Raw genomic sequence first — 26,212 nt, 5'->3', positions numbered from 1 at the left:
TAAGTCTGCGCACCAAGCCGGCTGACGCACACGATGACGTCAGCCGCGCATGCGCGGGTTGGACGGCTCCAACCCGCGCATGCGCGGGGCCGTCATCTCCCTCAGCCGCCCCGCGGACTGATCCTACGGGGCGGCGGAGGGAGAAAGAGGACGCACTGCCCGCGATCGATGCCCAGAACGGGTATGTTGCGGCCGTTTTTACGACGGCAGCAAGCAGGTGTGTTTGCTGCCGTAAAAACAGCCGTAAAGGCCTGGGAACTCGGCCCATCAGCCTGGGGAGAATCGCTGTTCGCCGTAAAAAACGGCGAGCAGCGATTCGTGTCGTGGGGCGGCCGTGGTGGGGGGAGAATAGCGGGAGGGCGTGAAAAATGTCGGGGACACCCTCCCGCTATTCTCCGACCCGTCGTGGGCAGCGGAGAATCGCGCCCTAACTGTTTTAGTGTTTTGCTGCTTTCTTACCTGTTGTAGCTTTCTTACCTGTTGTACATATTGCCAGGCCTGATCTACATCACCATCCGCACTGAAGCGTCTCATTATCAGGGTATGTAATTCTGGAAACTAAATGGGAAATTTAAGTGCAACATTTAAGCATTATTTGGTTCCATTCACACTAACCTAAATATATAATTTGCACTACACTGAATATTACCTGTTTGACCCCGGTATCTAATGTTGTCATGATGGCAGATGGAGAGTATTAAATCTTTGAAGAATGAGATTTGGCACAGATTATGGGAGGCTTTCAACCGTTCTTTTGCTAGCAGTTTAGATTACTGGGACTGCGAGTGTGTGGTAGGTCTTCAATACCTGCTGCAATATAACTCGCCGCCCGAGATCCACTCCAAGGCTTTAATTAGGTTAATGAGGCTGAGGCTTGCTGATTAACAAGGGTTAGTTGTGCATCTTTGTGGTGAACATAAATCTTTGCTGCATATCAAATTCCTGAAAGCACAAAATCTAGACATGATTGGAATCTAGAAATGTGTTTTGACCTAGGTGTAGGTTTATTATAATTCAGTAGAGTTTAGAGATTCCAATTGTACGCAAGAAACCTGTAAGACGGAGATGCCTAAAATCAACAATTGCATCTCAGCTGATCTGTACCCCAACTCCATTTATCCAAATAATTCACATCCCTTGAAATCCTCATTCAATCAATCTTGGCCTTAAATTTCAATTAATTTCAGTGCTCAAAAGGTTTGAGGTTATTCCAGTTTTTTTTACTCCCCTTTTATAAATTAAGTGCTTCCTGATGTCACTTAAAGACAATCACTCAACAATTTCTCCTTTAACCAGGGACCACTGGAGATTATGCCATGATGTGTACCTTGGTGACAAGGAAGTCAGGGAATGAGTTACTCACTGCAGAATTCCATCCTCCACCTGGCTAGGCCAGCATTTGTTGCCCATCCCTAATTGAAGGTGATGGGGAGTTGCCTTCTTGAACCATTGAGTCCAGCTAGTGCAGGCACACCCAATGTGGTATTGGGGAGGGAGTTCCAGGATTTTGACTCAGCAGTAGTGGAAGGAGGAACAGTGATATATTTCCATGTCAGGATGGTGAGTGACTTGGAGGTGAACTTCCAGGTTGTGGTGTTCTCAATCATCTGCAGTCCTTGTCCTTCTAGATGGTAGTGGATGTATGCTTGGAAGGTGTTGCCCAAGGAGCTTTGGTGAGTTTCTGGAGTGCATCTTGTAGATGGTCGACACTCCTGCTACTGTGTGTCAGTGGAGGAGGGAGTGAATAGTTGTGGAAGGGCTGCCAATCAAATGGGTTGCTTTGCCTGTATGGTGTTGAGCTTCCTGTGTTGTTGGAGCTGCAATCATGCAAGCAATTCCATCACTCCTGATTTGTGCTTTGTAGGTGGTGGACAGGCTTTGGGGAAATCAGGTGGAGAGTTACTCGCCAGACTATTGAGCCTCTGAACTGCTCTTGTAGCCACAGTATTTGTCTAGCTAGTCCAGTTCAATTTCTGGTCAATGGTAACCCCCAGGATGTTGATGGTGGAGGATTCAGTGCTGGTAATGCCATTGAATGTCAAGGGACGATGGTTTGATTCTCTTATTGTTGGAGATGGTCATTCACGCCACGCAAGTGGCAGGCAATGTTACTTGTCATTTGTCCGCCCAAACCTTGTTGCATTTGCACGTGGTGGTCTGCTTCAGTGTCTGAGGAGTTGCGAATGGTGCTATAAAATCAGCAGGTAATAATCAAATTATCAAACATCCCCACATCTGACATTATGCTGGAAGAAAGGTCATTGATGAAGTGGCTGAAGATGATGGTTGGGCCTAGGACACTATCCTGAGGAACTCCTGCAGTGGTGTCCCAGCACTGAGATGACCTCCAACAACCACAACCATCTTCCTTTGTGCTAATACCTCATAGAGGTACTGGAGCGGTTCGGGCTTGGAACAGGGTTCACCGCTTGGGTAAAGCTCCTGTACAACGCTCCCATGGCGAGTGTACAGACCAACAATACCAACTCCCAATACTTCCAGCTGCACAGGGGCACCAGACAAGGATGCCCACTGTCCCCGCTGCTGTTCGCACTAGCAATCGAACCGCTAGCAATCGCGCTCAGGGCAGCAAAAAATTGGAGGGGGATCCGAAGGGGAGGTAGAGAGCACAGAGTCTCACTCTATGCGGATGATCTGCTCCTCTATATCTCGGACCCACAAAGCAGCATGGACGGGATCATCGCGCTCCTGAAAGAGTTTGGAGCCTTCTCGGGCTACAAACTCAACATGAGCAAAAGTGAGATCTTCCCATTACACCCGCAAGGGGGGGGGGGGGGGGCAGCACTAAAGGGGCTGCCGTTCAAACAAGCCCGACATAAATTCCGCTACCTGGGGATCCAAATAGCCCATGACTGGAAAGGGATCCACAAATGGAACCTCACCAGCCTGACGGAGGAAGTTAAAAAGGACCTGCAAAGATGGAACACACTCCCGCTCTCCCTCGCGGGGAGAGTTCAGACGATCAAAATGAACGTACTGCCCAGGTTCCTCTTCCTGTTTAGATCCATTCCGATCTACATCCCCAAGGCCTTTTTCAAAGCGCTGGACAAACTCATCATGGCGTTCGTATGGGGGGGTAAAAATGCTAGGATCCCAAAGAAGGTCTTACAAAAAACAAAAACCAGGGGAGGGTTAGCCCTCCCGAATCTACAACTCTACCACTGGGCAGCAACAGCCGAGCGAGTAAGGGGATGGATCCAGGAGCCAGAAGCTGAGTGGGTGCGTGCGGAGGAGGCCTCCTGCATGGGAACCTCCCTCCGGGCCCTCGCCACGGCAGCACTCCCATCCCCACCCAAAAAACACTCCAGCAGCCCAGTGGTGACAGCCACCCTCCAATCCTGGAACCAACTGCGGCAGCAACTTGGCCTGACCAAAATGTCGAACAGGGCTCCCATCTGCAACAACCATAGGTTCAAACCAGCACTGACCGACGCCACCTTCAAAAGGTGGAGGCAGGACGGGGGGACACTGACAGTCAGGGACCTGTACACGGACGACAGGATCGCAACACTGGACGAACTGACAGAGAAATTTCAGCTAGCTGGGGGGAACGAGCTACGGTACCTGCAGCTCAAAAACTTCCTACGAAAGGAGACAAGGACGTACCCACAACCGCCACGACAGACACTACTGGAAGACCTACTGGACGCAAGTATCCTAGAGAAAGGGAACTGTAGTGACATGTATGACCGACTGGTAGATAGGGACGACACCGTACTGGACGCAACAAGGAGGAAATGGGAGGACGACCTGGGGATGGAGATCGGGTGGGGACTCTGGAGCGAAGCACTGCATAGGGTCAACTCCACCTCCACGTGCGCAAGGCTCAGCCTGACGCAACTAAAAGTGGTACATAGAGCCCACTTAACAAGAACCCGTATGAGTAGGTTCTTCCCGGAGGTGGAAGACAGATGTGAACGGTGCCAAAGAGGCCCGGCCAACCACGCCCACATGTTCTGGTCCTGCCCCAGACTCGTGGAGTACTGGACAGCCTTCTTCGAGGTAATGTCCAAAGTGGTGGGAGTGAGGGTGGAGCCATGCCCGATAGTGGCGGTCTTCGGGGTTTCAGAACAGCCAGATCTATTCCTGGGGAGGAGGGCGGATGCCCTTGCCTTTGCCTCCCTGATCGCCCGCCGTAGAATCCTGTTTGGCTGGCGGTCAGCAGCACCGCCCAGAGCTGCGGACTGGCTGTCCGACCTCTCGGAATCTCTCCAAATGGAGAAAATCAAATTTGCCATCCGAGGGTCGGACGACGGCTTCCACAGAACGTGGGAGCCATTCATGCAACTGTTCCGGGACCTATTTGTGGCCAATGTACAAGAGGAAGAATAGTCGGGGGAAGGTAGCGGGAGGGGGGGGGGGGCTACAGGTTCGTTACGGGGGTTCGATGGCTAGCTAAGGCCCAAAACCAAGCTAAATAAACATGTTGAGGGGGGGGGGGGGGGGGGGGGGGGCGCAGTTACTACTACGAAGATGCTTACCTGTAAATATGTGTGTTAATTTTTGCGTGTTTGTTTTTGTTTGTTTTTTTTTTCTCTCTCCTAACAATTTGTAATTTGTTCAATATAAAATACGAAAACTGAATAAAAACATTTATAAAAAAAAAAAAAAAAAATCTTCCTTTGTGCTAGGTATGACTCCAACCAGTGGAGTGTTTTCGGATTCCCATTGACTCCAGTATTGGTAGGGCTCCTTGATGCCTAGATGTCAAGGGCAGTCACTCTCACCTCACCTCTGGAGTTCAGCCCTTTAGTCCCATGTTTGAAACAACTTGTTAATGAGGTTAGGAGCTGAGTGACCCGTGCGGAATCCAAACCAAGCATCAGTGAGCAGGTTATTGCTAAGTGCTGCTTGATCGCATTGTTGACGACCCCTTCCGTCACTTTACTGATGGTTGAGAGTAGACAGAGGGGTAACTGGCCGGGTTGGATTTGTCCTGCTTTGTGTATAGGGCATACCTGGGCAATTTTCTACTTTGCTAGGTAGATGCCTCCTTCCCCTCCAGTGATTTATTTGATTGCCCACCACCATTCACGACTAGATGTGGCATGACTGCAGAGCTTAGATCTGATCAGTTGGTTGTGAGATCACTTAGCTCTGTCACTTGCTGCTTATGCTGTTTGGCATGCAAGTAGCCCTGTGTTGTAGTTTCACCGGGTTGACAGTTCATTTTTCAGTATGCCTGCTGCTGTCTTGCACGCTTCTTTGAACCAGGGTTGATCCCTGGCTTGGTGGTAATGGTAGATTTGGAGATATGCTGAGCATGAGGTTAGATTGTGGCCGAGTACAATTCTGCTGCTGCTGATCCATGGTGCCTCATGGATGCACAGCCTGGAGTTGCTAGATTTGTTCTGAATCTATCCCATTTGGCATAATGGTAGTGCCACAACACTATGGAGGGCATCCTCAATGTGAAGACAGGACTGCGACTCCACAAGGATTGTGCGTTGATCACTCCTGCCCATGCAGTCATGGACAGATGAATACGCAGCAGGCAGGTTGGTGAGGTCTAGTATATTTTTCCCTCTTTGTTTCCTCCCACCTGTCTCAGACCTAGTTATGCCCTTTCAGACTCAGCCAGTAGTTATGCTATCGAGACATTGAAGTCCCCTATCCCAAATACATTGTGCCCTTGCCACCCTCAATGCTGTCTTCAAGTGGTGTTCAACATGGAAGAGTCACGATTCATCAGATGACAGTGGATGTATGTGGTAATTAGCAGCTTTCCTTGCTCATGTTTGACCCGCAACCACAAGACTTCATGGGGCACAGATTTTGAGCACTCAAGGCAACACCCGCACAACTGCATATCAGTGTGCCACCTCTGCTGGTTCTGTTCTGTTGCTGGGACAAGACATACCCAGGGATGGCAATAGTAGTGTCTGGGATATTTTGAGGTATGATTCAGTGAATGCTGTTGCTCGACCAGTGTTGGCAATTTTGGCACAAGCGTCAGATGTTAGTAAGGTGGACTTTGCAAGGTCGACAAGGCTGGATTTGCACTCGTCGTTTCCGGTGCCTCAGTCGATTTGGTCGTTTGTTTCTTTTAGACTTTGTAGCAGTTTTAATACAACCGAGTGGCTTTCTGGCCATTTAAGAGTCAACCACATTGCTGTGGATCTGGAGTCACATGTAAGTCGAACCAGATGAGGTCAACAGATTCCCTTCCCGAAGGGACATTAGTAAACCAGCTGTTTTTGTTTTAATGACAATTGACAATGGTTTTATGGTAATCATTAGGTATTTAATTGATTCAATTTCCTGTAGGTGGATTCGAACCCGGGTCCCCAGAATATTATGGGTCTCTGGATCACCAGTCCAGTGACAATACCATTAAGCCGTTGCCTCCCAGTTTATGCCTGCTCCAGTTCAGTTTCTAGTTAATGGTAACCCCCAGGATGTTAGTAAGCATTGTCAGGTTGTTTTGTTGGAGATGTTTATTGCTTGGCCCTTGTATGGCAAAACTGTTACTGGTCAGCTCAGGTCTGAATGTTGTCTTGCTGCACATGAATGCATGTCTTCAGTATCTGAAACTATTCAATGGTACTGAGCAATGTGCAATCAACTGCGAACATCCCCACTTTTGACCTTATGATGAAGGGAAGTAGTTGAACATGGGTTGGGCTGAGGACACTAACCCGAGAAACTTTTGCAGGCATGTTCAGGGATTGAGACGACAGACCTTCAACAACCACAACTGCAGAGATTTGATATGATCCTTTGTTTGTAGGATTCTTAACTTGTCTACTGCACGCTGCTTCTGCTGTTTTGATTCCAAGGAACTACTTTGTAGTATATGTGGAGAAAGAGTTAACATTCCAAAATGACTTTCAGAACTCTGAAGTAGTATTTCCAAAGAAGTCGCAATGGACTCCAAATGTTAACTCTTTCTCTCTCGACCTTATGCAAAATACCGTAAGGTGATGATGGCATCCCCTTGCATTTTGATTGGATCTTTGTGACTTTTGCACATGTACTTCTTCAAAGCCCTTTAAAAGTTGGCCATCAGCATTTTGGGTTTATAAGTAAGGATATAAACTACATTAGATGTCAGCTGTGGTTCAGTAGCAGCATTTTTGCCTTGGTGGAAAGCACCGAGGGCATTTGGTGTTTGAAGTATTTTTCAATGATATTACCATTCCAGACCCCAACTGCCAAACCAAAAAGATTTGTTTTAGCCACCCTTTGTAAACCAGCCCGAATAATCTCTTCCATACCCAAGAAATGTTTGCAATTGAAAGAAACATTTCCCAAGTCACTCCTCACTTATACTGCAACACCAGAAAGAAAGCACCATTTCCTCTCTCTCTAAATTCAATAATCCAAAGCCACACAAGAAATTATACTTTTAAATCCTGGTAGAGAGTCCCCAATTTTATTACAATCCTGGGCCAGAGCCCAACCATTTCTTGGATACCGCTCAGAAACCCCAAGATTTAATTTCATTTATAAAACTGTGAGGAAAGTTACTTTGCTCAGGATTGATTCCTTGCACAAGTAGGGATGATTTGGTATATTAAAACAAACTATTACTAACAGTATTACTAACATTACCAGAAAGAACATATCTTACAACTACCAGTTAAACAATTCTTAACTGCTATCTTTTATCTCCACTCGGGCAAAACTCATCTCAGTCAAAATCCACTTTTAAATACAGTTAGCCAATCCAAGAAAACAGCTTGCTGTAAAGAGTTATCTTGGATAAACCATAGAGAGAGAGATCCTCCAGGAAACAGCTTGCACGTTCATGCTTGTTAAACTGGAAACATTTTCAGAAATCTATCTGTTCACATGCATAATCTTTAACTAAATTGCTTTGCTGCTCATCTGTTCACAGACAGATTAAAACTGAACTGATACTCCAGAACCTGACTGCTTCAGCCCCTGACTCCTCCCATTAACTACACCGCCGTACTCAGGCCAAACACGATGGGCACAATTCTCAGTTTGGAAGATTGTTATAATCTTTTGATTTAAAAACAAAGTAACAGTCCACAAAGCCCGATACAAAGTACACCCACCCAAACCCCACTTCACTGCCCATAAAGAAAACTAAAGCTTACCAAAAAAAGACAACCCCCCCCACCCCCAGTTGACTATAACCAGTTCTCTGAAGAAAGAAAGATAAAAGGCTGCCACCTTGCGTAGAACCCTTCCATGGCCCACCTCGTGTTTTTTTCTCAAGACACAAAAATTCCATCAAGTCTCCTTGCCAGGCTGAGATCCCCACCCAAGCAGAAAGAGTCTCCGGGCTAATAACAAGGTGAAGGCTAGGACATCTGCCTTCGTCCCTGTCTGCAGCACTGGCAAGTCCGATACTCCAAAATGGCCCCCAAATCAGCTCCAGCAGAATACCCAAAATCCTTGACAGTGTCATTGCAGGAAACCCAGAAACGTGCAAGCTTGAGGCAACACCAAAACGTGTGTGTGATTCGCCAGCCTCCTAAAGCACTGCTCACACCTATTCTCCACACCCGAGAAAAAAACACTCGTACGTGCCCTGGTCAGGTGCATCCTGTTTACCTCCTTGAACTGCTTCAAGCTTCCCGTACCGGCCTCCCCGAACAGGCGCCGGAATGTGGCGACGAGGAGCTTTTCCCAGTAACTTCATTGAAGCCGACTTGTGACAATAAGCTATTATTATTATTATTAATAACCTCACAATGAAGAAGCTAAGAGCCTCACTCCACTCCCTCTCAAAAGCCAAACCCAGTTCACTCTCCCATTTCCCTAATACCGCTTCCAATGAAATCTGCTCCGTTGAAAACATCTGTCCATAAATATCAGAAATCATACCCTCCCCTAACTCGACCAAGGACAGGACCCTGCGCAAGAGCAAGACAGACAGTGCCTGGGGAAATGAGTAAGCCCCCTTACGTAGAAAGTCGCAAACCTGCAAGTATCTGAATACATTCACTCTTAGGAGCTGGAGCTTCTCAAAACTCATGCAAACTGACGAACCTACCCTCCAGAAATAATGTCTCTAAACCTCCCCAACCCCAACCCCACCCTCTCCCATGCCCTGAATGATAAATCCAAGCCAGACGGCACAAAATTATGGTTCCTGAAAATTAGAACCGACAATGACATGGAGCCCAGTTTCTAATGCTGCCAAAACTGATTCCAAATCCTCAGTGGCTATCGTCACGGGGCTCGAAGTGAATCTTGCAGGGAAAACGGGAGTGGGGCAGTAACCAAAGTCCTCAAACGCAACCCTATGCTTGAACCCTCCTCCATCCGTCCCCATATTGAATCCGGATCCATGAGCCACCCACCCCGCCCAATCGTAACATAATGGATTAGGTAGTGCCAACTCCTGTCTGCCTATCTTTTTGCAGAAACATCCTAAGAACCAGAGGGGTTTTACCAGCCCAAACAAAATTAGATATCAATTTATTGACCCTGCAAAACGACAGACTGGGAGACACTGGAACAAAAACAAAAACCATCGGGAGAATATTCATCTTCCCCGTCTGTACCCTTCCCACTAAGGTCTGAGGGAGGGCATCCCACCTTCTCAAGTCGGCCTTCACGCCATCCATCATGCTAGCAAAATCTAAGTTTATGGAGTGAGGCCCAATCGTGGGCCACCTGGATTCCCAGATAACGGAAGCTAGCTCAGGCTGGACGAAAACAGCAATGTCTGCAGATCAGTTCCCCTCCTGGGGGGGGGGGGGGTTCATTGGAAAATAGTATGATACCCATCTAATGGACGACCTCAGCACAATGGCCAGCAGCTCAATTGCTAGGACAAACAAAAGCTGCTTGACTAGCTTGTGGGCCAGCTCTCCTAATTTTGGCAAAAGCCTCCATATGTTCTAACGATGACTTTGCGCAGGGTAAATAGGGCTGGATGTGCTGTTGCCATTTCTAGAGCTTGGGTCAATACCTGGTCAGACAGTTCATTTCTTGTTGACTTCTGCAGCAGTTTGGTACAAGCGAGTGGCTTTTAAAGCCATTTCAGACAGCAGTGATCCTGGCACCGGGTCAGTGTGTGTGTGGAGTTTGCATATTCTCCCTGTGTTTTGTTGCTCTCACCCCCACAACCCAAAGATGCGCAGGGAAGGTGGATTGGCAATAGAACATAGAACAGTACAGCACAGAACAGGCCCTTCGGCCCTCGATGTTGTGCCGAGCCATGATCACCCTACTCAAACCCACGTATCCACCCTATACCCGTAACCCAACAACCCCCCCCCCCCCTCCTTAACCTTACATTTTAGGACACTACGGGCAATTTAGCATAGCCAATCCACCTAACCCGCACATCTTTGGACTGTGGGAGGAAACCGGAGAACCCGGAGGAAACCCACGCACACACGGGGAGGACGTGCAGACTCCGTACAGACAGTGACCCAGCCGGGAATCGAACCTGGGACCCTGGAGCTGTGAAGCATTTATGCTAACCACCATGCTACCGTGCTGCCTTGGATCACAATAAATCCGCACAGACTGTGACCTAAGCCGGGAATCGAACCTGGGACCCTGGAGCTGTGAAGCAACTGTGCTAATCACTGTGCTATCGTGTTGTCCCGACAACAGGGACTATACATCAACAAAAAAAGTATTAATCATCTGTAAAGTACTTTGGGATGCCCTGTGACCATGACAAGGTGTCCAAAGTCTTTCTTTGATATCAGATTCAATTCTAGTTCAATTTCGGTTACATTACTGTAGAATGTAATATTTATTGCGGATAATATTCACTGCACATTTTTATAGTCAGATGAAAATCATCCGCCAAAAACTTAGTTCTCCAGAGTAATACCGATTGGAAAATTTACTGCAGTCAAATAACATTTCTGTTTTTGTGGAAACAGTTCTACAGTTTATATTTATAAATTATGTCTACAGTACCTGTTGACAAGCAAACAACACTGGACCTGTTGCCAATCCAAGCTTCAGGTCAGTAGCAGTAGGTTTTCCTAATTGATCTACGCAGGAGGTGAAGTCCAACACATCATCTACCAGCTGAAACAAGTACAGGTTTTTTTTTTTTAAAACAAGACATTACAGCAGGCTCGCTTGTGCCAGGAAAGTCACAATAGAAAACATTATCTGCACATTACCTGAAAAGCTATCCCGACATTTCTTCCATACTGGTAAGCAATTTCTTGGACATCTTGATCACAGTTACCAAGTATGGAGACCTTTTAAGAAAAAGAAAAACACCTATCAAATTAAAAGTCTTGGATTTTCAAAACTTGGATCAAATTTTACTGACCTAACTCGAGCAACAAAACATGCCAACTCTCAATTTCACAGGCTTGATCCATTTTGTGCACTTGTTTAGAATCATAGTGGCCTGCAGCCCAGAACATGGTCATTGGCATATAAATTTTACAAAAATTTCAAATTAAAATAGCATATTACACATACCCTCTGAAGAGGTATAACATCACAGACCAGTTCAGCTCCTAACCTGGGTCGAGTTAATTAATGTAAACCATAGCTACAGTTGGGCTGCTGCAATTAGTCCAACACATTGAAGCAGCAAAGGAAAGGTTTTGGACCCCCACTGATTTAAGTACATGTTGAGACTCAACTATGAATAAACAGTGTCGCTAACAAGGCCCTTCTATGAAGAATGACCAATTCAGATACCATAGAGCTACTTCTACCCGTGGAGCGGAAACCCACCATTAAGGTAGTACCCTCAAAATGAAACAGCAAGGGTAGAAAATTTAAAGAAAATCTATATGAAATCAGTAAAAAAAAAAGTGAATAAAATGTAAAAATTTAATCTATGTCAATCTTGAATAAAAACAAAGTAAAAACATTTAAGACTTCAGGTCAGGTGGAGTGTAGTTATTAAGTGTACAAATTCATTCCTGAACACTTATTAAAGGAAACATAATGGAAAAGATACCTTTGAAGTGATTAATAGCAGCTATTAAGCCAAAACAAATCTCTCAATCCTTGCACAAAATCAAGCTGTGCCTGTGAAACCTTGTGCAATGAGGTGCACTACATCATACATTTCATTTATCAACAGACCACAATTCCAGTTGCTTCAAGAACGTACATACTGCTTTACAACTGTTTGCTATGAGACTTGCAGTCTTCTTGAATGTTTTCTCAAGGTAATGCACAAATCTTTCATTCTCATTTTCTTTGGAGCCCAGCTGCATAAATTCTCCTAAACATGAAGATAAAAAAGTACTAATTCACAAGTCATCAACTGTTCAGACTCTTTTATGCTTTGAAATTAATTTTAAACTAACCTCGTACCAAGTCTTCAATTGCTCGAGTGAAAATGGATACTACGGTGTTGTTACCAAGGCGAGCAAGGGCCACAGATGCCGCAGAGAGAACAAAATCTCCAGCCAAAATAGCCTGCAATGAAAATTCACTATAGAAGCAAGGAAAAAAAACACATTTCATACAGTATCAATAAATCAGGTTATCGCTCGTTTCCTGAACTCAGGGCTGGACATAAAACTCTGCTCTGGGAAACACAATCAGGCAAGTGGGAGATTGTTTCCAATCCCATCAGCAATGTGTTGAGTGCATACCATAATAATGTTTTCCTGTACTAAATACAAAATAAATACTTTACAACTTACTTTATACATTTTTATCTTTTCCCTTCTTTCTATTGATTTTCTGAACCTGATTTTACATTTAATTCACTCTTAATCCAGCCTCCTTTTCATAGAATCCCAGAATCCCTACAGTGTAGGATGTCCTTCGGCCCATTGAGTCTGCACTAACCCTCCGAAAGTGCACCCTATCCATGTCCGTTCCCCTGTCCATCCTGCTATATCCCCGTAACCTAACCTGCACAACCCTAGACACTAAGGGGCAATCTTAGCATAGCCAATCCACCCAAACAGCATATTTTTGGACTGGTGGAGGAAACTGGAGCAGCCAGAGGAAACCTATACAGACATGGAGAGAAGGTACAAACTCCTGTCACCCAAGGCTGGAATTGAACCTGGGTCCCTGGTACTGTGAGGCGGCAGTGCCGCCCATCGGTCCTTCCTGTTTATCTCTGGTTAAAGATAGATTGTTTATCCCATTGGTTACCAAGGTTCCATATGCCCTTGTTGCCATTACATATGGCCTTGTACCTCCAGCAACTTTGTGGGCATAAATGTAAAAATGTAAATGTGTGCAAACAGGTCTCATTAACAGGGCAAACCTTGAGATGCTCCAGCAAAATCTGTATATTTAAAATAACTAGGAATTTAAATGTTTCTGGGTATGCTATGTCAACATAAATGTTGTCCACACTTTCTGGTACTTGCATCGAGGTTGTTAACAGCTTGATTTAGTCATTTGAATGAATACAATATATTCACTATACTATATAGGGGGGGGGTGTGACATTGTTAATCAAGGAAAGTATTACGGCGGTAGAAAGGACGCTTGAGGACTCATCTGTTGAGGCAGTATGGGCCGAGGTTAGGAACAGGAGAGGAGAGGTCACCCTGTTGGGAGTTGTCTATAGACCTCCGAATAGTTCCAGAGATGTAGAGGAAAGGATTGCAAAGATGATTCTTGACAGGAGCGAGAGTAACAGGGTAGTTGGTATGGGGGACTTTAACTTTCCAAATATTGACTGGAAATACTATATTTCGAGTACTATAGATGGGTCAGTTTTTGTGCAGTGTGTGCAGGAGGGTTTTCTGACACAGTATGTAGACAGGCCAACAAGGGGCGAGGCCACATTGGATTTGGTACTGGGTAATGAACCTGGCCAGGTGTTAGATTTAGATGTAGGTGAGCACTTTGGTGATAGTGATCACAACTCGGTTATGTTTACTTTAGCAATGGGCAGGGATAGGTATATACCGCAAGGCAAGAATTATAGCTGGGGGAAAGGCAATTATGATGCTATTCGGCAAGATTTAGGACGTATACGATGGGGAAGGAAACTGCAGGGGATGGGTACAATCGAAATGTGGAGCTTTTTCAAGGAACAGCTACTGCGTGTCCTTGATAAGTATGTACCTGTCAGGCAGGGAGGAAGTTGTCGAGCAAGGGAACCGTGGTTTACTAAGGAAGTTGAAGCACTTGTCAAGAGGAAGAAGGCGGCTTATGTTAGGATGAGACATGAAGGCTCAGTTAGGGCACTTGAGAGTTACAAGTTAGCCAGGAAGGACCTAAAGGGAGAGTTAAGAAGAGCGAGGAGAGGACACGAAAAGTCGTTGGCGGATAGGATCAAGGAAAACCCCAAGGCTTTCTATAGGTATATCAGGAACAAAAGAATGACTAGAGTAAGATTAGGGCCAATCAAGGATAGTAGTGGAAAGTTGTGTGTGGAATCAGAGGAGATAGGGGAAGCATTAAATGGATATTTTTCGTCAGTGTTTACACTGGAGAAAGACAATGTTGTCGAGGAGAACACTCAGGTTCAGTCGACCAGGCTAGATGGAATTGAGGTTCAAAAGGAGGAGGTGTTAGCAATTTTAGAAAATGTCAAAATAGATAAGTCCCCTGGGCCAGATGGGATTTATCCTAGGATTCTCTGGGAAGCCAGGGAGGAGATTGCGGAGCCTTTGTCCTTGATCTTTGTGTCGTCTTTGTCGACAGGAATAGTGCCGGAAGACTGGAGGATAGCAAATGTTGTCCCCTTGTTCAAGAAGGGGAGTAGAGACAACCCTGGTAATTATAGACCTGTGAGCCTTACTTCCGTTGTGGGTAAAATGTTGGAAAAGGTTATAAGAGATAGGGTTTATAATCATCTTGAAAAGAACAAGTTGATTAGCGATACTCAACACGGTTTTGTGAAGGGTAGGTCATGTCTCACAAACTTTATTGAGTTTTTTGAGAAGGTGACCAAACAGGTGGATCAGGGTAAAGCTGTTGATGTGGTGTATATGGATTTCAGTAAGGCGTTTGATAAGATTCCCCACGGTAGGCTATTGCAGAAAATAAGGAAGTATGGAATTGAAGGTGATTTAGCGGTTTGGATCAGTAATTGGCTAGCTGAAAGAAGACAGAGGGTGGTGGTTGATGGCAAATGTTCATCCTGGAGTTCAGTTACTAGTGGTGTACCGCAAAGATCTGTTTTGGGGCCACTGCTGTTTGTCATTTTTATAAATGACCTGGAAGAGGGTGTAGAAGGATGGGTTAGTAAATTTGCAGATGACACGAAGGTCGGTGGAGTTGTGGATAGTGCTGAAGGATGTTATAGGATACAGAGGGACATAGATAAGCTGCAGAGCTGGGCTGAGAGGTGGCAGATGGAGTTTAATGCGGGAAAGTGTGAGGTGGTTCACTTTGGAAGGAGTAACAGGAATGCAGAGTACTGGGCTAATGGCAAGATTCTTGGTAGTGTAGATGAACAGAGAGATCTCGGAATCCAGGTACATAAATCCCTGAAAGTTGCCACCCAGGTTAATAGGGCTGTTAAGAAGGCATATGGTGTGCTAGCCTTTATAAGCAGGGGGATTGAGTTTCGGAACCACAAGGTCATGCTGCAGCTGTACATAACTCTGGTGCGGCCGCACCTGGAGTACTGCGTGCAGTTCTGGTCACCACATTATAGGAAGGATGTGGAAGCTTTGGAAAGGGTTCAGAGGAGATTTACTAGGATGTTGCCTGGTATGGAGGGAAGGTCTTACGAGGAAAGGCTCAGGGAATTGAGGTTGTTTTCGTTAGAGAGGAGAAGGCTGAGAGGTGACTTAATAGAGACATATAAGATAGTCAGAGGGTTAGATAGGGTGGACAGTGAGAGTCTTTTTCCTCGGATGGTGATGACCAACACGAGGGGACATAGCTTTAAATTGAGGGGTGATAGGTATAGGACAGATGTCAGAGGCAGTTTCTTTACTCAGAGAGTAGTAGGGGTGTGGAACGCCCTGAACAGTAGTAGACTCGCCAACTTTAAGGGCATTTAAGTGGTCACTGGATAGACATATGGATGAAAATGGAATAGTGTAGGTCAGATAGGCTTCAGATGGTTTCACAAGTCGGCGCAACATCGAGGGCCGAAGGGCCCGTACTGCGCTGTAGTGTTCTATGTTCTATTTGACTCAAGAGGATAGAAAAATTTAAAATGGACAAAACAAGGCAACAGAATCATGCTTGCCAAAGAAAACAGAATCACTGTTTAAAAGAGGCCCTTCGGCCCATTAAGTCTGCACAGATACATGAAAAACATCTGACCTACCTACCTAATCCCATTTACCAGCGATTGGGCCATAGCCTCAAGTGTTATGACATGCTAAGAACTCATCCAGGTACTTTTTGAGGTATGTGAGGCAACATACCTCTACCACCCTTTCAGGCAGTGCATTCCAGACCAACACCACCCTCTGGGTCAAAAAAAAAGGTTTTTCCTCGCATCCTCCCTAAACCTCCTGTCACTCCCCTTGAACTTGTGTCCCCTATGGACTGACCCGTCAACCATCTACCCTGTCCATGCCGCTCAATCTTGTACCCCTCGATCAGACTCTGGATCTGTACTCAATGGAGTTTAGAAGGATGAGCTAGCAGGGGGGATCTCATTGAAACTTACAAAATACGGAGAGGCCAAGATAGAGTGAATAGTAGGAGAAACTAGAACCTGGGGGCACAACCTCAGACTGAAGGGCCAGTCCTTTAAAACAGAGATGAGGAGGAATTTCTTCAGCCAGAGGGTGGTGAATCTGTGGAACTCTTTACCGCAGAAGGCTGTAGAGGCCAAATCAGAGTGTCTTTAAGACAGCGATAGGTAGGTTCTTGATTAACAAGGGGATCAGGAGTTTATGGGGAGAAGACAGGAGAATGGGGTGAGAAGAATATCAGCCATGATAGAATGGCAGAGCAGACACGATGGGTCGAGTGGCCTAATTCTGCTCCTGTCTTACAATCAAAAACCAGCTAATAAAAGCTGGTCTTTATTTGCAGAGAATTAGAATACAAGGAAGTAGAACTTGAGTACATTTACCAGTTCTGGGCACCATGTCTTAAAAATGACAAATTGGCATTGGAGAGAGAGCAGCATGACTTTTCAACAATTTCCAGAATGATACTTAGACTTCAAGGGCTAAATTATGACAAAATTAAAATAGGGTTGGTTATATTCCCTGGAATCTAAAAAAGTAAAGATATTAAGAAGAACAGATGGGGTAAATAGAAACGATTTCTGCAGGTTGAATAGTTGAGAACTAGAGGGCAGTGTATGAAAATTAGAGCCTGATCTTTCAAGAGTGAAATTCAGAGAAAAAAAAAATACCTGCAAACGCTATAAACGGTGAACTGTTGCACAATTACAATTGATCCTAAATCAATCTTTAATTTTAAACCAGAGATCACTAGACTTTTGTTAACCCCTAGTATTAAGGGTTACAGGGCGACAGGTACGAAATGATCTAAGTGGCAGACAGGCTCAAAGGGTTAAATGGTCTACTCCTGTTCCTAATGATTTGTGATTGTTCATGTTTTGAATGTGAACCAATTCCTTATGACCAAAGCAGTCACACTCACCTTTCTCTCTCCCCAGATTTTATTCACAGTAATTTTGCCCCGTCGAGTGTCTGACCCATCAATAACATCATCGTGCACGAGGCTAGCAGTGTGGATCATCTCTACAATCATGCCTATTGAATGTTGGCTTTTCAAAAGCTTCCTAGACAGAATAGATGGGAGAGAAAATAATAAAAGTTAATACTGCGATGTTGACCGTGGGAGAAAATGACAAACCGGATCAGATTTATCAAAACTGATACTTCTTGGGAAGGTGGAAGATATACGAAAAAGTAACACACAAAGTTCTGTTTGGGGGCCTCACGGTAGCATGGTGGTTAGCATCAATGCTTCACAGCTCCAGGGTCCCAGGTTCGATTCCCGGCTGGGTCACTGTCTGTGTGGAGTCTGCACGTCCTCCCCATGTGTGCGTGGGTTTCCTCCGGGTGCTCCGGTTTCCTCCCACAGTCCAAAGATGTGCGGGTTAGGTGGATTGGCCATGCTAAATTGCCCGTAGTGTAAGGTTAATGGGGGGATTGTTGGGTTACGGGTATACGGGTTACGTGGGTTTAAGTAGGGTGATCATTGCTCGGCACAACATCGAGGGCCGAAGGGCCTGTTCTGTGCTGTACTGTTCTATGTTCTAACTTGAGCTTTTCCACCACTGAAATGTAGTTGTGCAAGATATATGACTAAACTACCCTTAATTGCACTCACCAACAGACCTCCCCTGCAGATTTACATTCTGGGTTATTTTGGTGAAAATATTTATGCAGTGCTCAGAAAGGAAGCATACATTCTTGTCAAACTTTAAAAAATAAATTTAAGGTACCCAATTCATTTTTTTTTCAAATTAAGCGACAATCCACCTATGCTGCACATCTTTTGGGTTGTGGGGGTGAGACCCACACAGACACAAGGAGAATGTGCAAACTCCACATGGGCAGTGACCTGGGGCCGGGATAGAACCTAGGTCCCCAGCGCCATGAGGCAGCAGTGCTAACCACTGCACCACCATGCTACCCGTCACCTTTAAATCGTGATCTATGCATGTCAAGAATTTAGGGAGTAGTAGCTGGAATTGCACCAATTAAGTTACACAGCAACATGGTGAATTAACCACACACAACGAAAAAAGAGCCTGAGACAAGCTGCAGTTTATAAATCGGCATTTCTTCATTTTAATTTTAAAGGTGAGTTCAGTGTTGTAGCCAATTGGAGTGGCCACGTTCCGATTCCAAAATGGACATTCGCAAAGAGTACAGGGAAAATTGGACAGTGCTAGGAAAACAAGCAGGTGCAAGGTTTGCCTGTGGATTGGAACTTGCAGATCCCAGACAGAACTGATACAGTAGTCCCCCGTTATAACGCGGGTGTTCGGGTCCAAGACAGCCACCCGCGTTGTAACCGAGCCGCGGATATCCAAGATGGCGGATATCCAAATGAATGAACGAGAGGAAACATCGCTGACTGTGCTGAACATTGCTGAATGGAAGGGCGTTTTAAATAAGAAACAGCAAAGTTCGTTCAAGTCTTAAATCAAGTTTTAAATGTATTAAAATATATACAATAATATACAGTATACATACAATAATATACTTAAAATTGTACTTACACGCATATTTTTAAAATCATTTAAAAAAGTCTGAGTTTCCTCTGGCACATCCCCTTCCTCATCTTGACTTGTGCTTGTCTCTGGAGGTTCTTCAGGTGCAGGATGTATATTGGGTCGAAGTCTTGCTGCTCGGTGTATGCTATGAGCCACTTCAGGTGCGTGATGGCATCCGAGTGGCTCTTTGCCACTGTGGGCTGGGGTTCTTCTTCTTCTTCTTCTGCCTCCTCTTGGGTGACCTGGTCGATGATCTCCTCCTCTGTGAATGTTTCTGCAGGTGCCATGTCATCCTCTGCTGCTGCCCACCTGTCCACCCAATCCTGGAGTGTTAGGTTCTCATCCAGTTGGTCCTCTAGCCTCTCCTCAGCTGCCCTGATCTCTGCTTCAGTAAAGCCTACGAAATCCTCTTCATCCGGGTAATGTTGGGGTCGTGGGAGTGCTGCTCCTAGGGCCTTGTTCCAGCAGTTGGCGATGGTCTTCTCTGTCACAGCTCCCCAGGCCTTCCCTGCCAGATAACAGGCATCCTTGATGGTGATGGCTTTCAGGTAATCTGGGACAGTGAGAGGAGAGTCTATCATTTCCAGGATCAGTTCCTTTTTGTACACAGACTTGAAGGTCTGAATGATGCCAGCATCACATGGCTGGATCTTGCTGGTGGTGTTCTTTGGGAGATAGAGCACTTGGATCTGCCCATCCCTGGTCTTGAGAACATCTCCCTGAGGGTGGGCTGAGCAGTTGTCCAGTAGGAGTGTGGCCTTCTGCGGTAAGTTGCGGGCTCTAAGGTGGTCCCTGACACTGGGTACGAAGAACTTGAAGAACCACTCCTCAAATAAGAAAGCTGTCATCCAGGCTTTGCCAGAGTTCCGGTAGGTAATGGGTAGGTTCTCCATGTTGATGTGGTGAAAGCATCTAGGAGACTTGAATTTGCCCACAATCAATGGCTTCAGCTTGTGTGTTCCCGTGGCATTGCTGGCAAACAGGATGGTGAGCCTGTTCTTGGCTTGCTTGTACCCCAGAGTCTTGTGGGCATCATCCTTGACAGCTAGGGTCTTGTCAGGCAGCATCTTCCAGTAAAGCCCTGACTCATCTGCATTGTAGAGTTGCTCTGGGGTCAGCTCCTCTTGCACCATGTAGTTCTTGAGGATGTCGGGAAAGGCTGCTGCGGCTCCTGAGTCGGCGGATCTCTGCTCACCACTGATGGTAACTGCACCTATCCCATGTCTTTTCTGGAACCGATGGAGCCAACCCTTGCTGGCTACGAAATTGCTGTCCTCTGGGTGGAGCTGGTGATGGAACTTCTCAGCCTGAGTCCTGATGATAGGTCCAGATAGGGGGGTGCCACCAGACTGTTCCTGGACAAACCAGGTGAACACAGCCTTCTCTAAGTTACTGTCACTAGCGTTCCTTGCCTTTTTCCTGCTAAGCCCTTCACTCTGAGAAACTGTCCCAACATATGCTCTTAAATTGGGCTCATCTTTCACCCACCCACGGAGGGTTGACTCTGGTACACCAGTCTCTCTGGATAATTTTGCCTTCGTTTCCCCGTTTCGAAGCCGGTCTATCAAATGTATCTTTTGACTCACTGAGTAAGACTTGCGCTTAAACATTTTGAACGACACGACAGCAACTGAACTCGAACTCGAAGATACCTGCACTGGAAAAGGTATCCCTTTTATGGCTGTGTAACTGGGCTAATCGGTCGCGGCTACTCATCGCGGCTAATCGTTCTACAGTACAAGACAGTGATCATCGCTGCTAATCGGTCTAATCATCGCGGGTAATAATCGCTGCTAATCGGTCTAATCATCGCGGGTAATCATCGCTGCTAATCGGTCTAATCATCGCGGCTCAAAAAGGTGCTGTTTCAAAAAGAGTTTAAAATGAGTCAAGTAAGTTGGGGTCCATAAACCCCCCCGCCGTATATCGCGAACCGCGGTATTGCGGGGCGCGTTATAACGGGGGACTACTGTACTACATTAGCATAGTAATGAGCTATCTTCGGGGACAAAAGAGAAACATTTAAACAATCGGTACCAGGGCAGACTATCCGGCGCCAGTGGAGACTAAAACAAAGGCAGGCCAACGGTTACCTAGGGCCCGCCCAGCGATCGAGGAACGGCCACTTTATTGGAGAGAATCGATACAAATGATTGGGACATGGTCCAATTAATTGGGACAAAGTTCAGGAACCGCCCAGAAAGGCACAAAACCCTTTGGGGTATAAAACAGAGTCCCTAAGGTCAGAGTGCTCTCTTAAGAACTCTTGAACTCTTCTTCTTCACCTTGGCTTTTGGCTCTCAGCGACGAGAGGCCCACCAAGCACCAGCCAAGTCTAAGGTCAACGCACGCTACGAGATAGGCGCTCCTAGCTACTATTCTATACCAGTTCGAAGCCAGCAGTATCAGAACCGGACAATGGCCATTGTTCCTCTGACTGAGTGGGCGCCCGAAGCTAAGTATAGACTTTTAGTAGTAGTTGTAGTTTAGTGCGTAGAGTTTGTGCATGAGTAATAATTGACTGTGTGTGTAAATAAATGTGCATTGATTTCAAACTTACTAACTGGTGTATCGAGTCATTGATCAGTATTAAACCTTGTGGTGGTATCAGAAAGATACCTGGCGACTCTTGAGCAAAGGTAATTAAAACAGAGCTAATTAAGGAAAGCATAACGAGCAACAGTGTGCCAGTGCCAATTCACTATTTCTTTATGCAGGGGTTCGATTTTAAAAAGATGGTGATATACGCTTCGAGGCAGAGAGCAAGGCAGAATACTCAGTACTTTGTCTATCTTTATTAAGGAAGAGAAGGATAAAATATTGTTAGAAGCTGAGATGTTAGAGGAAATATGCAGGGTGAAAACTGATAGGAAGCAGGATTTGGAAAGGCTGACTATGCTGAGAGTGAATGGTCCAGATGGCATGCAGCCTAGGTTGCTGGAGATAGCAGAAGCACTTACCATAATCTTCCCTAGAAACTGGAGAGGTGCCAGAGATTAGCGACCCTTGAATCACACCCCTTGAGGAAGATCCAGACATTCCTCGTAATACAGGCTTGTCAGTTTAACATTGGTGATTTGTAATGTTTTAGAAGCATTAATCAGGGTAAAAAGAAGAAGTCACCAGGATTTGCAGAGGTTTGGGTTAATAGAGAGTCAGCACAGATTTGTAAATGGCAGATTTTGCTTGACTAATGGAACTTCTTGGTGAAGTAACAGAAGTTTAATGAAGCGGATGCATAGGTCTGCCTGGAATGCAGGCATGCATTCTTTCTCTACAGACAACCGGCATGGACTTGATGCACCAAAATGCCTCCTTCACTGCCAGTGTGAATCTATTAGTGTGGCGAGGAAATGCAATCAATATTTGTGTGCCTGCATGAGAACACAAATAAATAACATGGAAAAAAGTGCTTGCATTAGTAATCCCCACCCCCCATACAACATCTCCAAGTCAGAATTCTCTAGTTCAACTAACAATTTACAAAATTTATTTCACTTACCTGCTCTTGCAGTGGTGGAGATTACATGCTTTCGCCATTAGTACCACAATCATGGGCCGAAAAGCCTTCCCTTTTCCATCAAAATAGTAATCACAAATATCTTTAAGGTCTGAAGAAACTGCTAATAGCTGAAAGACAAAAAGAGTTAAATGTCAAAACAAAATAAGTTATCACGCATTCAAAAGTTAAAGAGTGGTGGCAATAACAGAAAAATCTTAAATATGTCTGAATCTTTAACAGAATCAATTATCCAAATATAGATGCCAAATAAAGCAATAACTTTCAAGATGATAAACCAAATTTTGCCATAATCCTATTTTCCGCTCACTTTCTCCTTTTCATAGAATTCAGTGCAGAAGGAGGCCATTCGGCCCATCAAGTCTGCACTGGCTCTTGGAAAGAGCACCCTACTTAAGCCCGTACCCTCACCCCATCCCCGTAACCCAGTAACCCCACCTAACCCAAGGCAATTTATCATGGCCAATCCACCTAACCTGCACATTTTTGGACTGTGGGAGGAAACCAAAGCACCCGGAGGAAATCCACGCAGACACGGGGAGAACGTGTAGACTCCGCAGACAGTGATCCAAGATAGGAATCGAACATGGGACCCTGGAGCTGCGAAGCAACTGTGCTAACCACTTTGCTACCGTGTTATGATCCCAGTTAGAGAATACTGGCCAAACCTGATAATTTAGAGAGTATTATGTGTGAAACACACCAGTGTTCCTTGTACAGCATTGCTCCACCCTCAGAAACTTTCTCCATATTAACACAGGGCTTTCTTGCTTCTGAAAGCCTCTCAGCTGGGATAAAAATTCAAGGATGGTTTGCAAACACAGGCATGCTAAATCAAATAAACATCGTCCAGTTCACCTGAAATTGAAACCAAAACTCTACATTCTTAACCTTTAATGTATCCCACATCAGACAGTTATAATATTTATCCACCTTCTTACAAAGGTAGTAATTCATTCTAGGGAATAGTTTTACCCTCAGCAGAAATGTATTGCCTTGATGAAGTGGCCTTTTGTAAAGCTTAACAGGGTTACTCAATTCACAGGAAAGCCGATCCCTGACCCTACCCTCTGACCTCAAACACACTTTCAACATGCTTTAATGGATTGCAGCTGCATTAAGCCCATAATGTGGAGATGCCGGTTCTGCTTTCTTGCATCTTTGTAGAAACTTAATGTCAGTATCTATATACATGATCTTCTTGGAGACCCTCTCCACTTTGAGCCATCAGTTTGCGGTGTCAATGGTAGCCATGATGTCTAAGACCATAAGACATAGGAGATGAATTAGGCCATTCGGCCCATCGAGTCTGCTCCACCATTCAATCATGGCTGATATGTTTCTCATCCCCTTCTCCTGCCTTCTCCCCATAACATCCGATCCCCTTATTAATCAAGAACCTATCTATCTCTGTCTCAAGGTCATTATGACTTGGACTCCACAGAATTGCAGAAATCTTGCTCATTTTACCATCCCCAACCCGAGGAAACTGCTCCCCAAATTTCCACAGTTGCTACCAAAAAATAAATTCAATTTTAATGGCACAGTGCAATTGTTAAAATATACAAAATGACATAACATTGTGTCATAGCTTTCTTAGTTGATATTGTATGTAAAAATAAAATTGCATTTTATGAAAAATGTTTTTATGGTGCTCAAAGCAATGTATAGAAGGAACTTAAAATACAAAAACAAACTTACTTTAAGTTCAAGAGGGTACTCCTCTGGGCAAACACGATTGCTGTGTGCTGAAATTCCAGGGGCGGGATTCTCTGTTCCCGAGACTAAATATTGAAGTCAGGGCAGGATTCATGGACTTCCACGACAACAAAACTGGCGCCACACCTGGACCGATTCAGTGACTGATGAGGTGCTAGCACCGGTGCCACGTGAAACAATGAGAACCGATGCAGGATCCACCGGGTCAGTGATTGACACTCAGGAGGCTGACAAGCTGCAGCCACATATACACATTACACTCCCACACACATTCATCCCATCCAACAAGATGGCAGTGATTGCACTGGAGTGCGCCCATCTCACTGATGGGTTGGCAAGGGCCAGAGGGCACCGGGGGGGGGGGGGGGGGGGGGGGGGGGGGGGGGTGGACTGCAGGGGGACCCATATGATCGGTGGTTTTAAGTTCGCAATGGGCAGTCAGCGGCACGTGCAGTGCATGGCTGCCTTGCAAACTGCAGCAATGGTGCTCTGTGCCCGACCCCCACTCTCCCCCGGCCTTGGCTGAAGCCCTCTGACAAGCAGCATGACTGTCAGCAAACTATGGTGATGTTGGACACTTTCCATATCCTCTCACTCTCCCTCAGCAGCCACGGCGCCTGTTTCACGATTTTTAAAAGCACATGTGAACCTCGCTGTCGGGATTTCGCCTCAGTGGAGGCCCTGGCGAATACAGGATCAGACCCGCTAACGAAACGTCGACGGCGTTTACTGTATGCACACTCTGGAACGCACCAACACCACTATCGAGGCATCGGAGAATTGCGATTTGGCGTGAAACCGGTGCCCGCTATGATTTTGGTGTCAAAACAGATTCTACGCCCAATCACATTTCCCGATTCCGGTGTCAGCCAACGGAGAATTCCACCCTGGATCTATCCTGATTTTAGCACAAGGGTAGATATGGACAAAAATTGTTATTCACCACTTCTGTTTAAAAACAATTTGTCCATAAGCCAATGGAATGTCAATAATCTAAAATTATATATTTTAAGGTGGTTACTCTCCACGATCTTTTCTTTATCAAGCAGACCAGACCAAATCCCTTTAGGCAGGTAAACTAGACCCCTTGACCTCAACTCAAGTCAGTCTACAAGGATTAGTTGGATCATCCACACGTTCTCACTATTGCCCATGGAATGCTACTAACTTGTTAAATGGGTTTCCAAGATTGCCACTGGGCAATTTATACAAAACCAGTCTTCTTCTGTCTTAATGTCTGCTCTGCTTCACAGAACCTCAATTTTTTAAAAAAGAAAATGAAGATATTCTGTATCGAAAGCCTCAGTCATGACCTGTCATTAATGGAAATCGTTTCCACTCCAACTGTTAGATCTTTGATAGATTTAAAAAACTGCTTGTGTAGAAAATCTTTATAAATTCTGTCATGATCCAGTTCTGAAGCACTCTGTAATGAAAACTTTGATCAGCAGACTTACCCGTCTGATTTCATCATATAAATTCTTCAGGTCTTCCTGAGCTAATGTGTAGGGATTTTTATACTGTTTGTCACTGTGCACTTGGTTACAGCAGCATTTTGTCCTAGTTGTGTACATAAGTCTGGATGGAGTTCTAAAACAAAAGAGTTACATTTAGTGTTAGTGGCTACTGTTCATATCAAAATCAATTTAAATGTCTAATGAGTTTAAATTTGTTGAAGAAAACATAGATCTCATGTTCTTTTTCAATCTGCTTTTTAAATAAGGAATTATCCTGTAGCATTACAATGCTGCAATTACCAGAACATAACAAAATGTCTATTCACAAAATCATAGAATGATGCAGCTCGAGGAGGCCCATCATACCTGCTCTTTGAAAGAGCTATTTAATTCATCCTACTCCTTTTCTCTTTTCCTATAGCCCTGCAATTTTTTGCCGTTAAATTATCTAGTCCCCTTTTCAAAGTTATTACTAAATCTGCTTTT

At 45.2% G+C, this 26,212-nt stretch overlaps 1 protein-coding gene across 6 annotated transcripts in view; it reads right to left on the bottom strand.

Annotated features, from left to right (window-relative positions):
- The window catches only part of pdss1 (prenyl (decaprenyl) diphosphate synthase, subunit 1), a 46,834-nt gene that overhangs the window by 6,983 nt on the left and 13,639 nt on the right, over positions 1 to 26,212 (bottom strand). For 3 of the 6 annotated variants that reach the window (XM_038798177.1, XM_038798180.1, XM_038798181.1), the window contains 8 exons: positions 25,727 to 25,859; positions 22,533 to 22,660; positions 17,443 to 17,584; positions 12,249 to 12,360; positions 12,054 to 12,163; positions 11,094 to 11,174; positions 10,882 to 10,995; positions 478 to 558 (listed from right to left, as the gene is read on the bottom strand). In XM_038798177.1, the coding sequence (XP_038654105.1) occupies positions 478 to 558; positions 10,882 to 10,995; positions 11,094 to 11,174; positions 12,054 to 12,163; positions 12,249 to 12,360; positions 17,443 to 17,584; positions 22,533 to 22,660; positions 25,727 to 25,859 (901 nt within the window). Of the gene's footprint in view, positions 1 to 477; positions 559 to 649; positions 943 to 10,881; positions 10,996 to 11,093; positions 11,175 to 12,053; positions 12,164 to 12,248; positions 12,361 to 17,442; positions 17,585 to 22,532; positions 22,661 to 25,726; positions 25,860 to 26,212 lie in introns of all 6 variants that reach the window. The other 3 variants (XR_005460773.1, XM_038798178.1, XM_038798179.1) reach the window with 3 other exon arrangements.

Source organism: Scyliorhinus canicula, chromosome 5, assembly GCF_902713615.1.
Source record: "Scyliorhinus canicula chromosome 5, sScyCan1.1, whole genome shotgun sequence".
In the NCBI taxonomy this organism is placed as follows: Eukaryota; Metazoa; Chordata; class Chondrichthyes; order Carcharhiniformes; family Scyliorhinidae; genus Scyliorhinus; species Scyliorhinus canicula.
The sequence above is the reverse complement of the archived record's forward strand: the minus strand, read 5'-3'. Positions and strand labels throughout refer to the sequence as shown.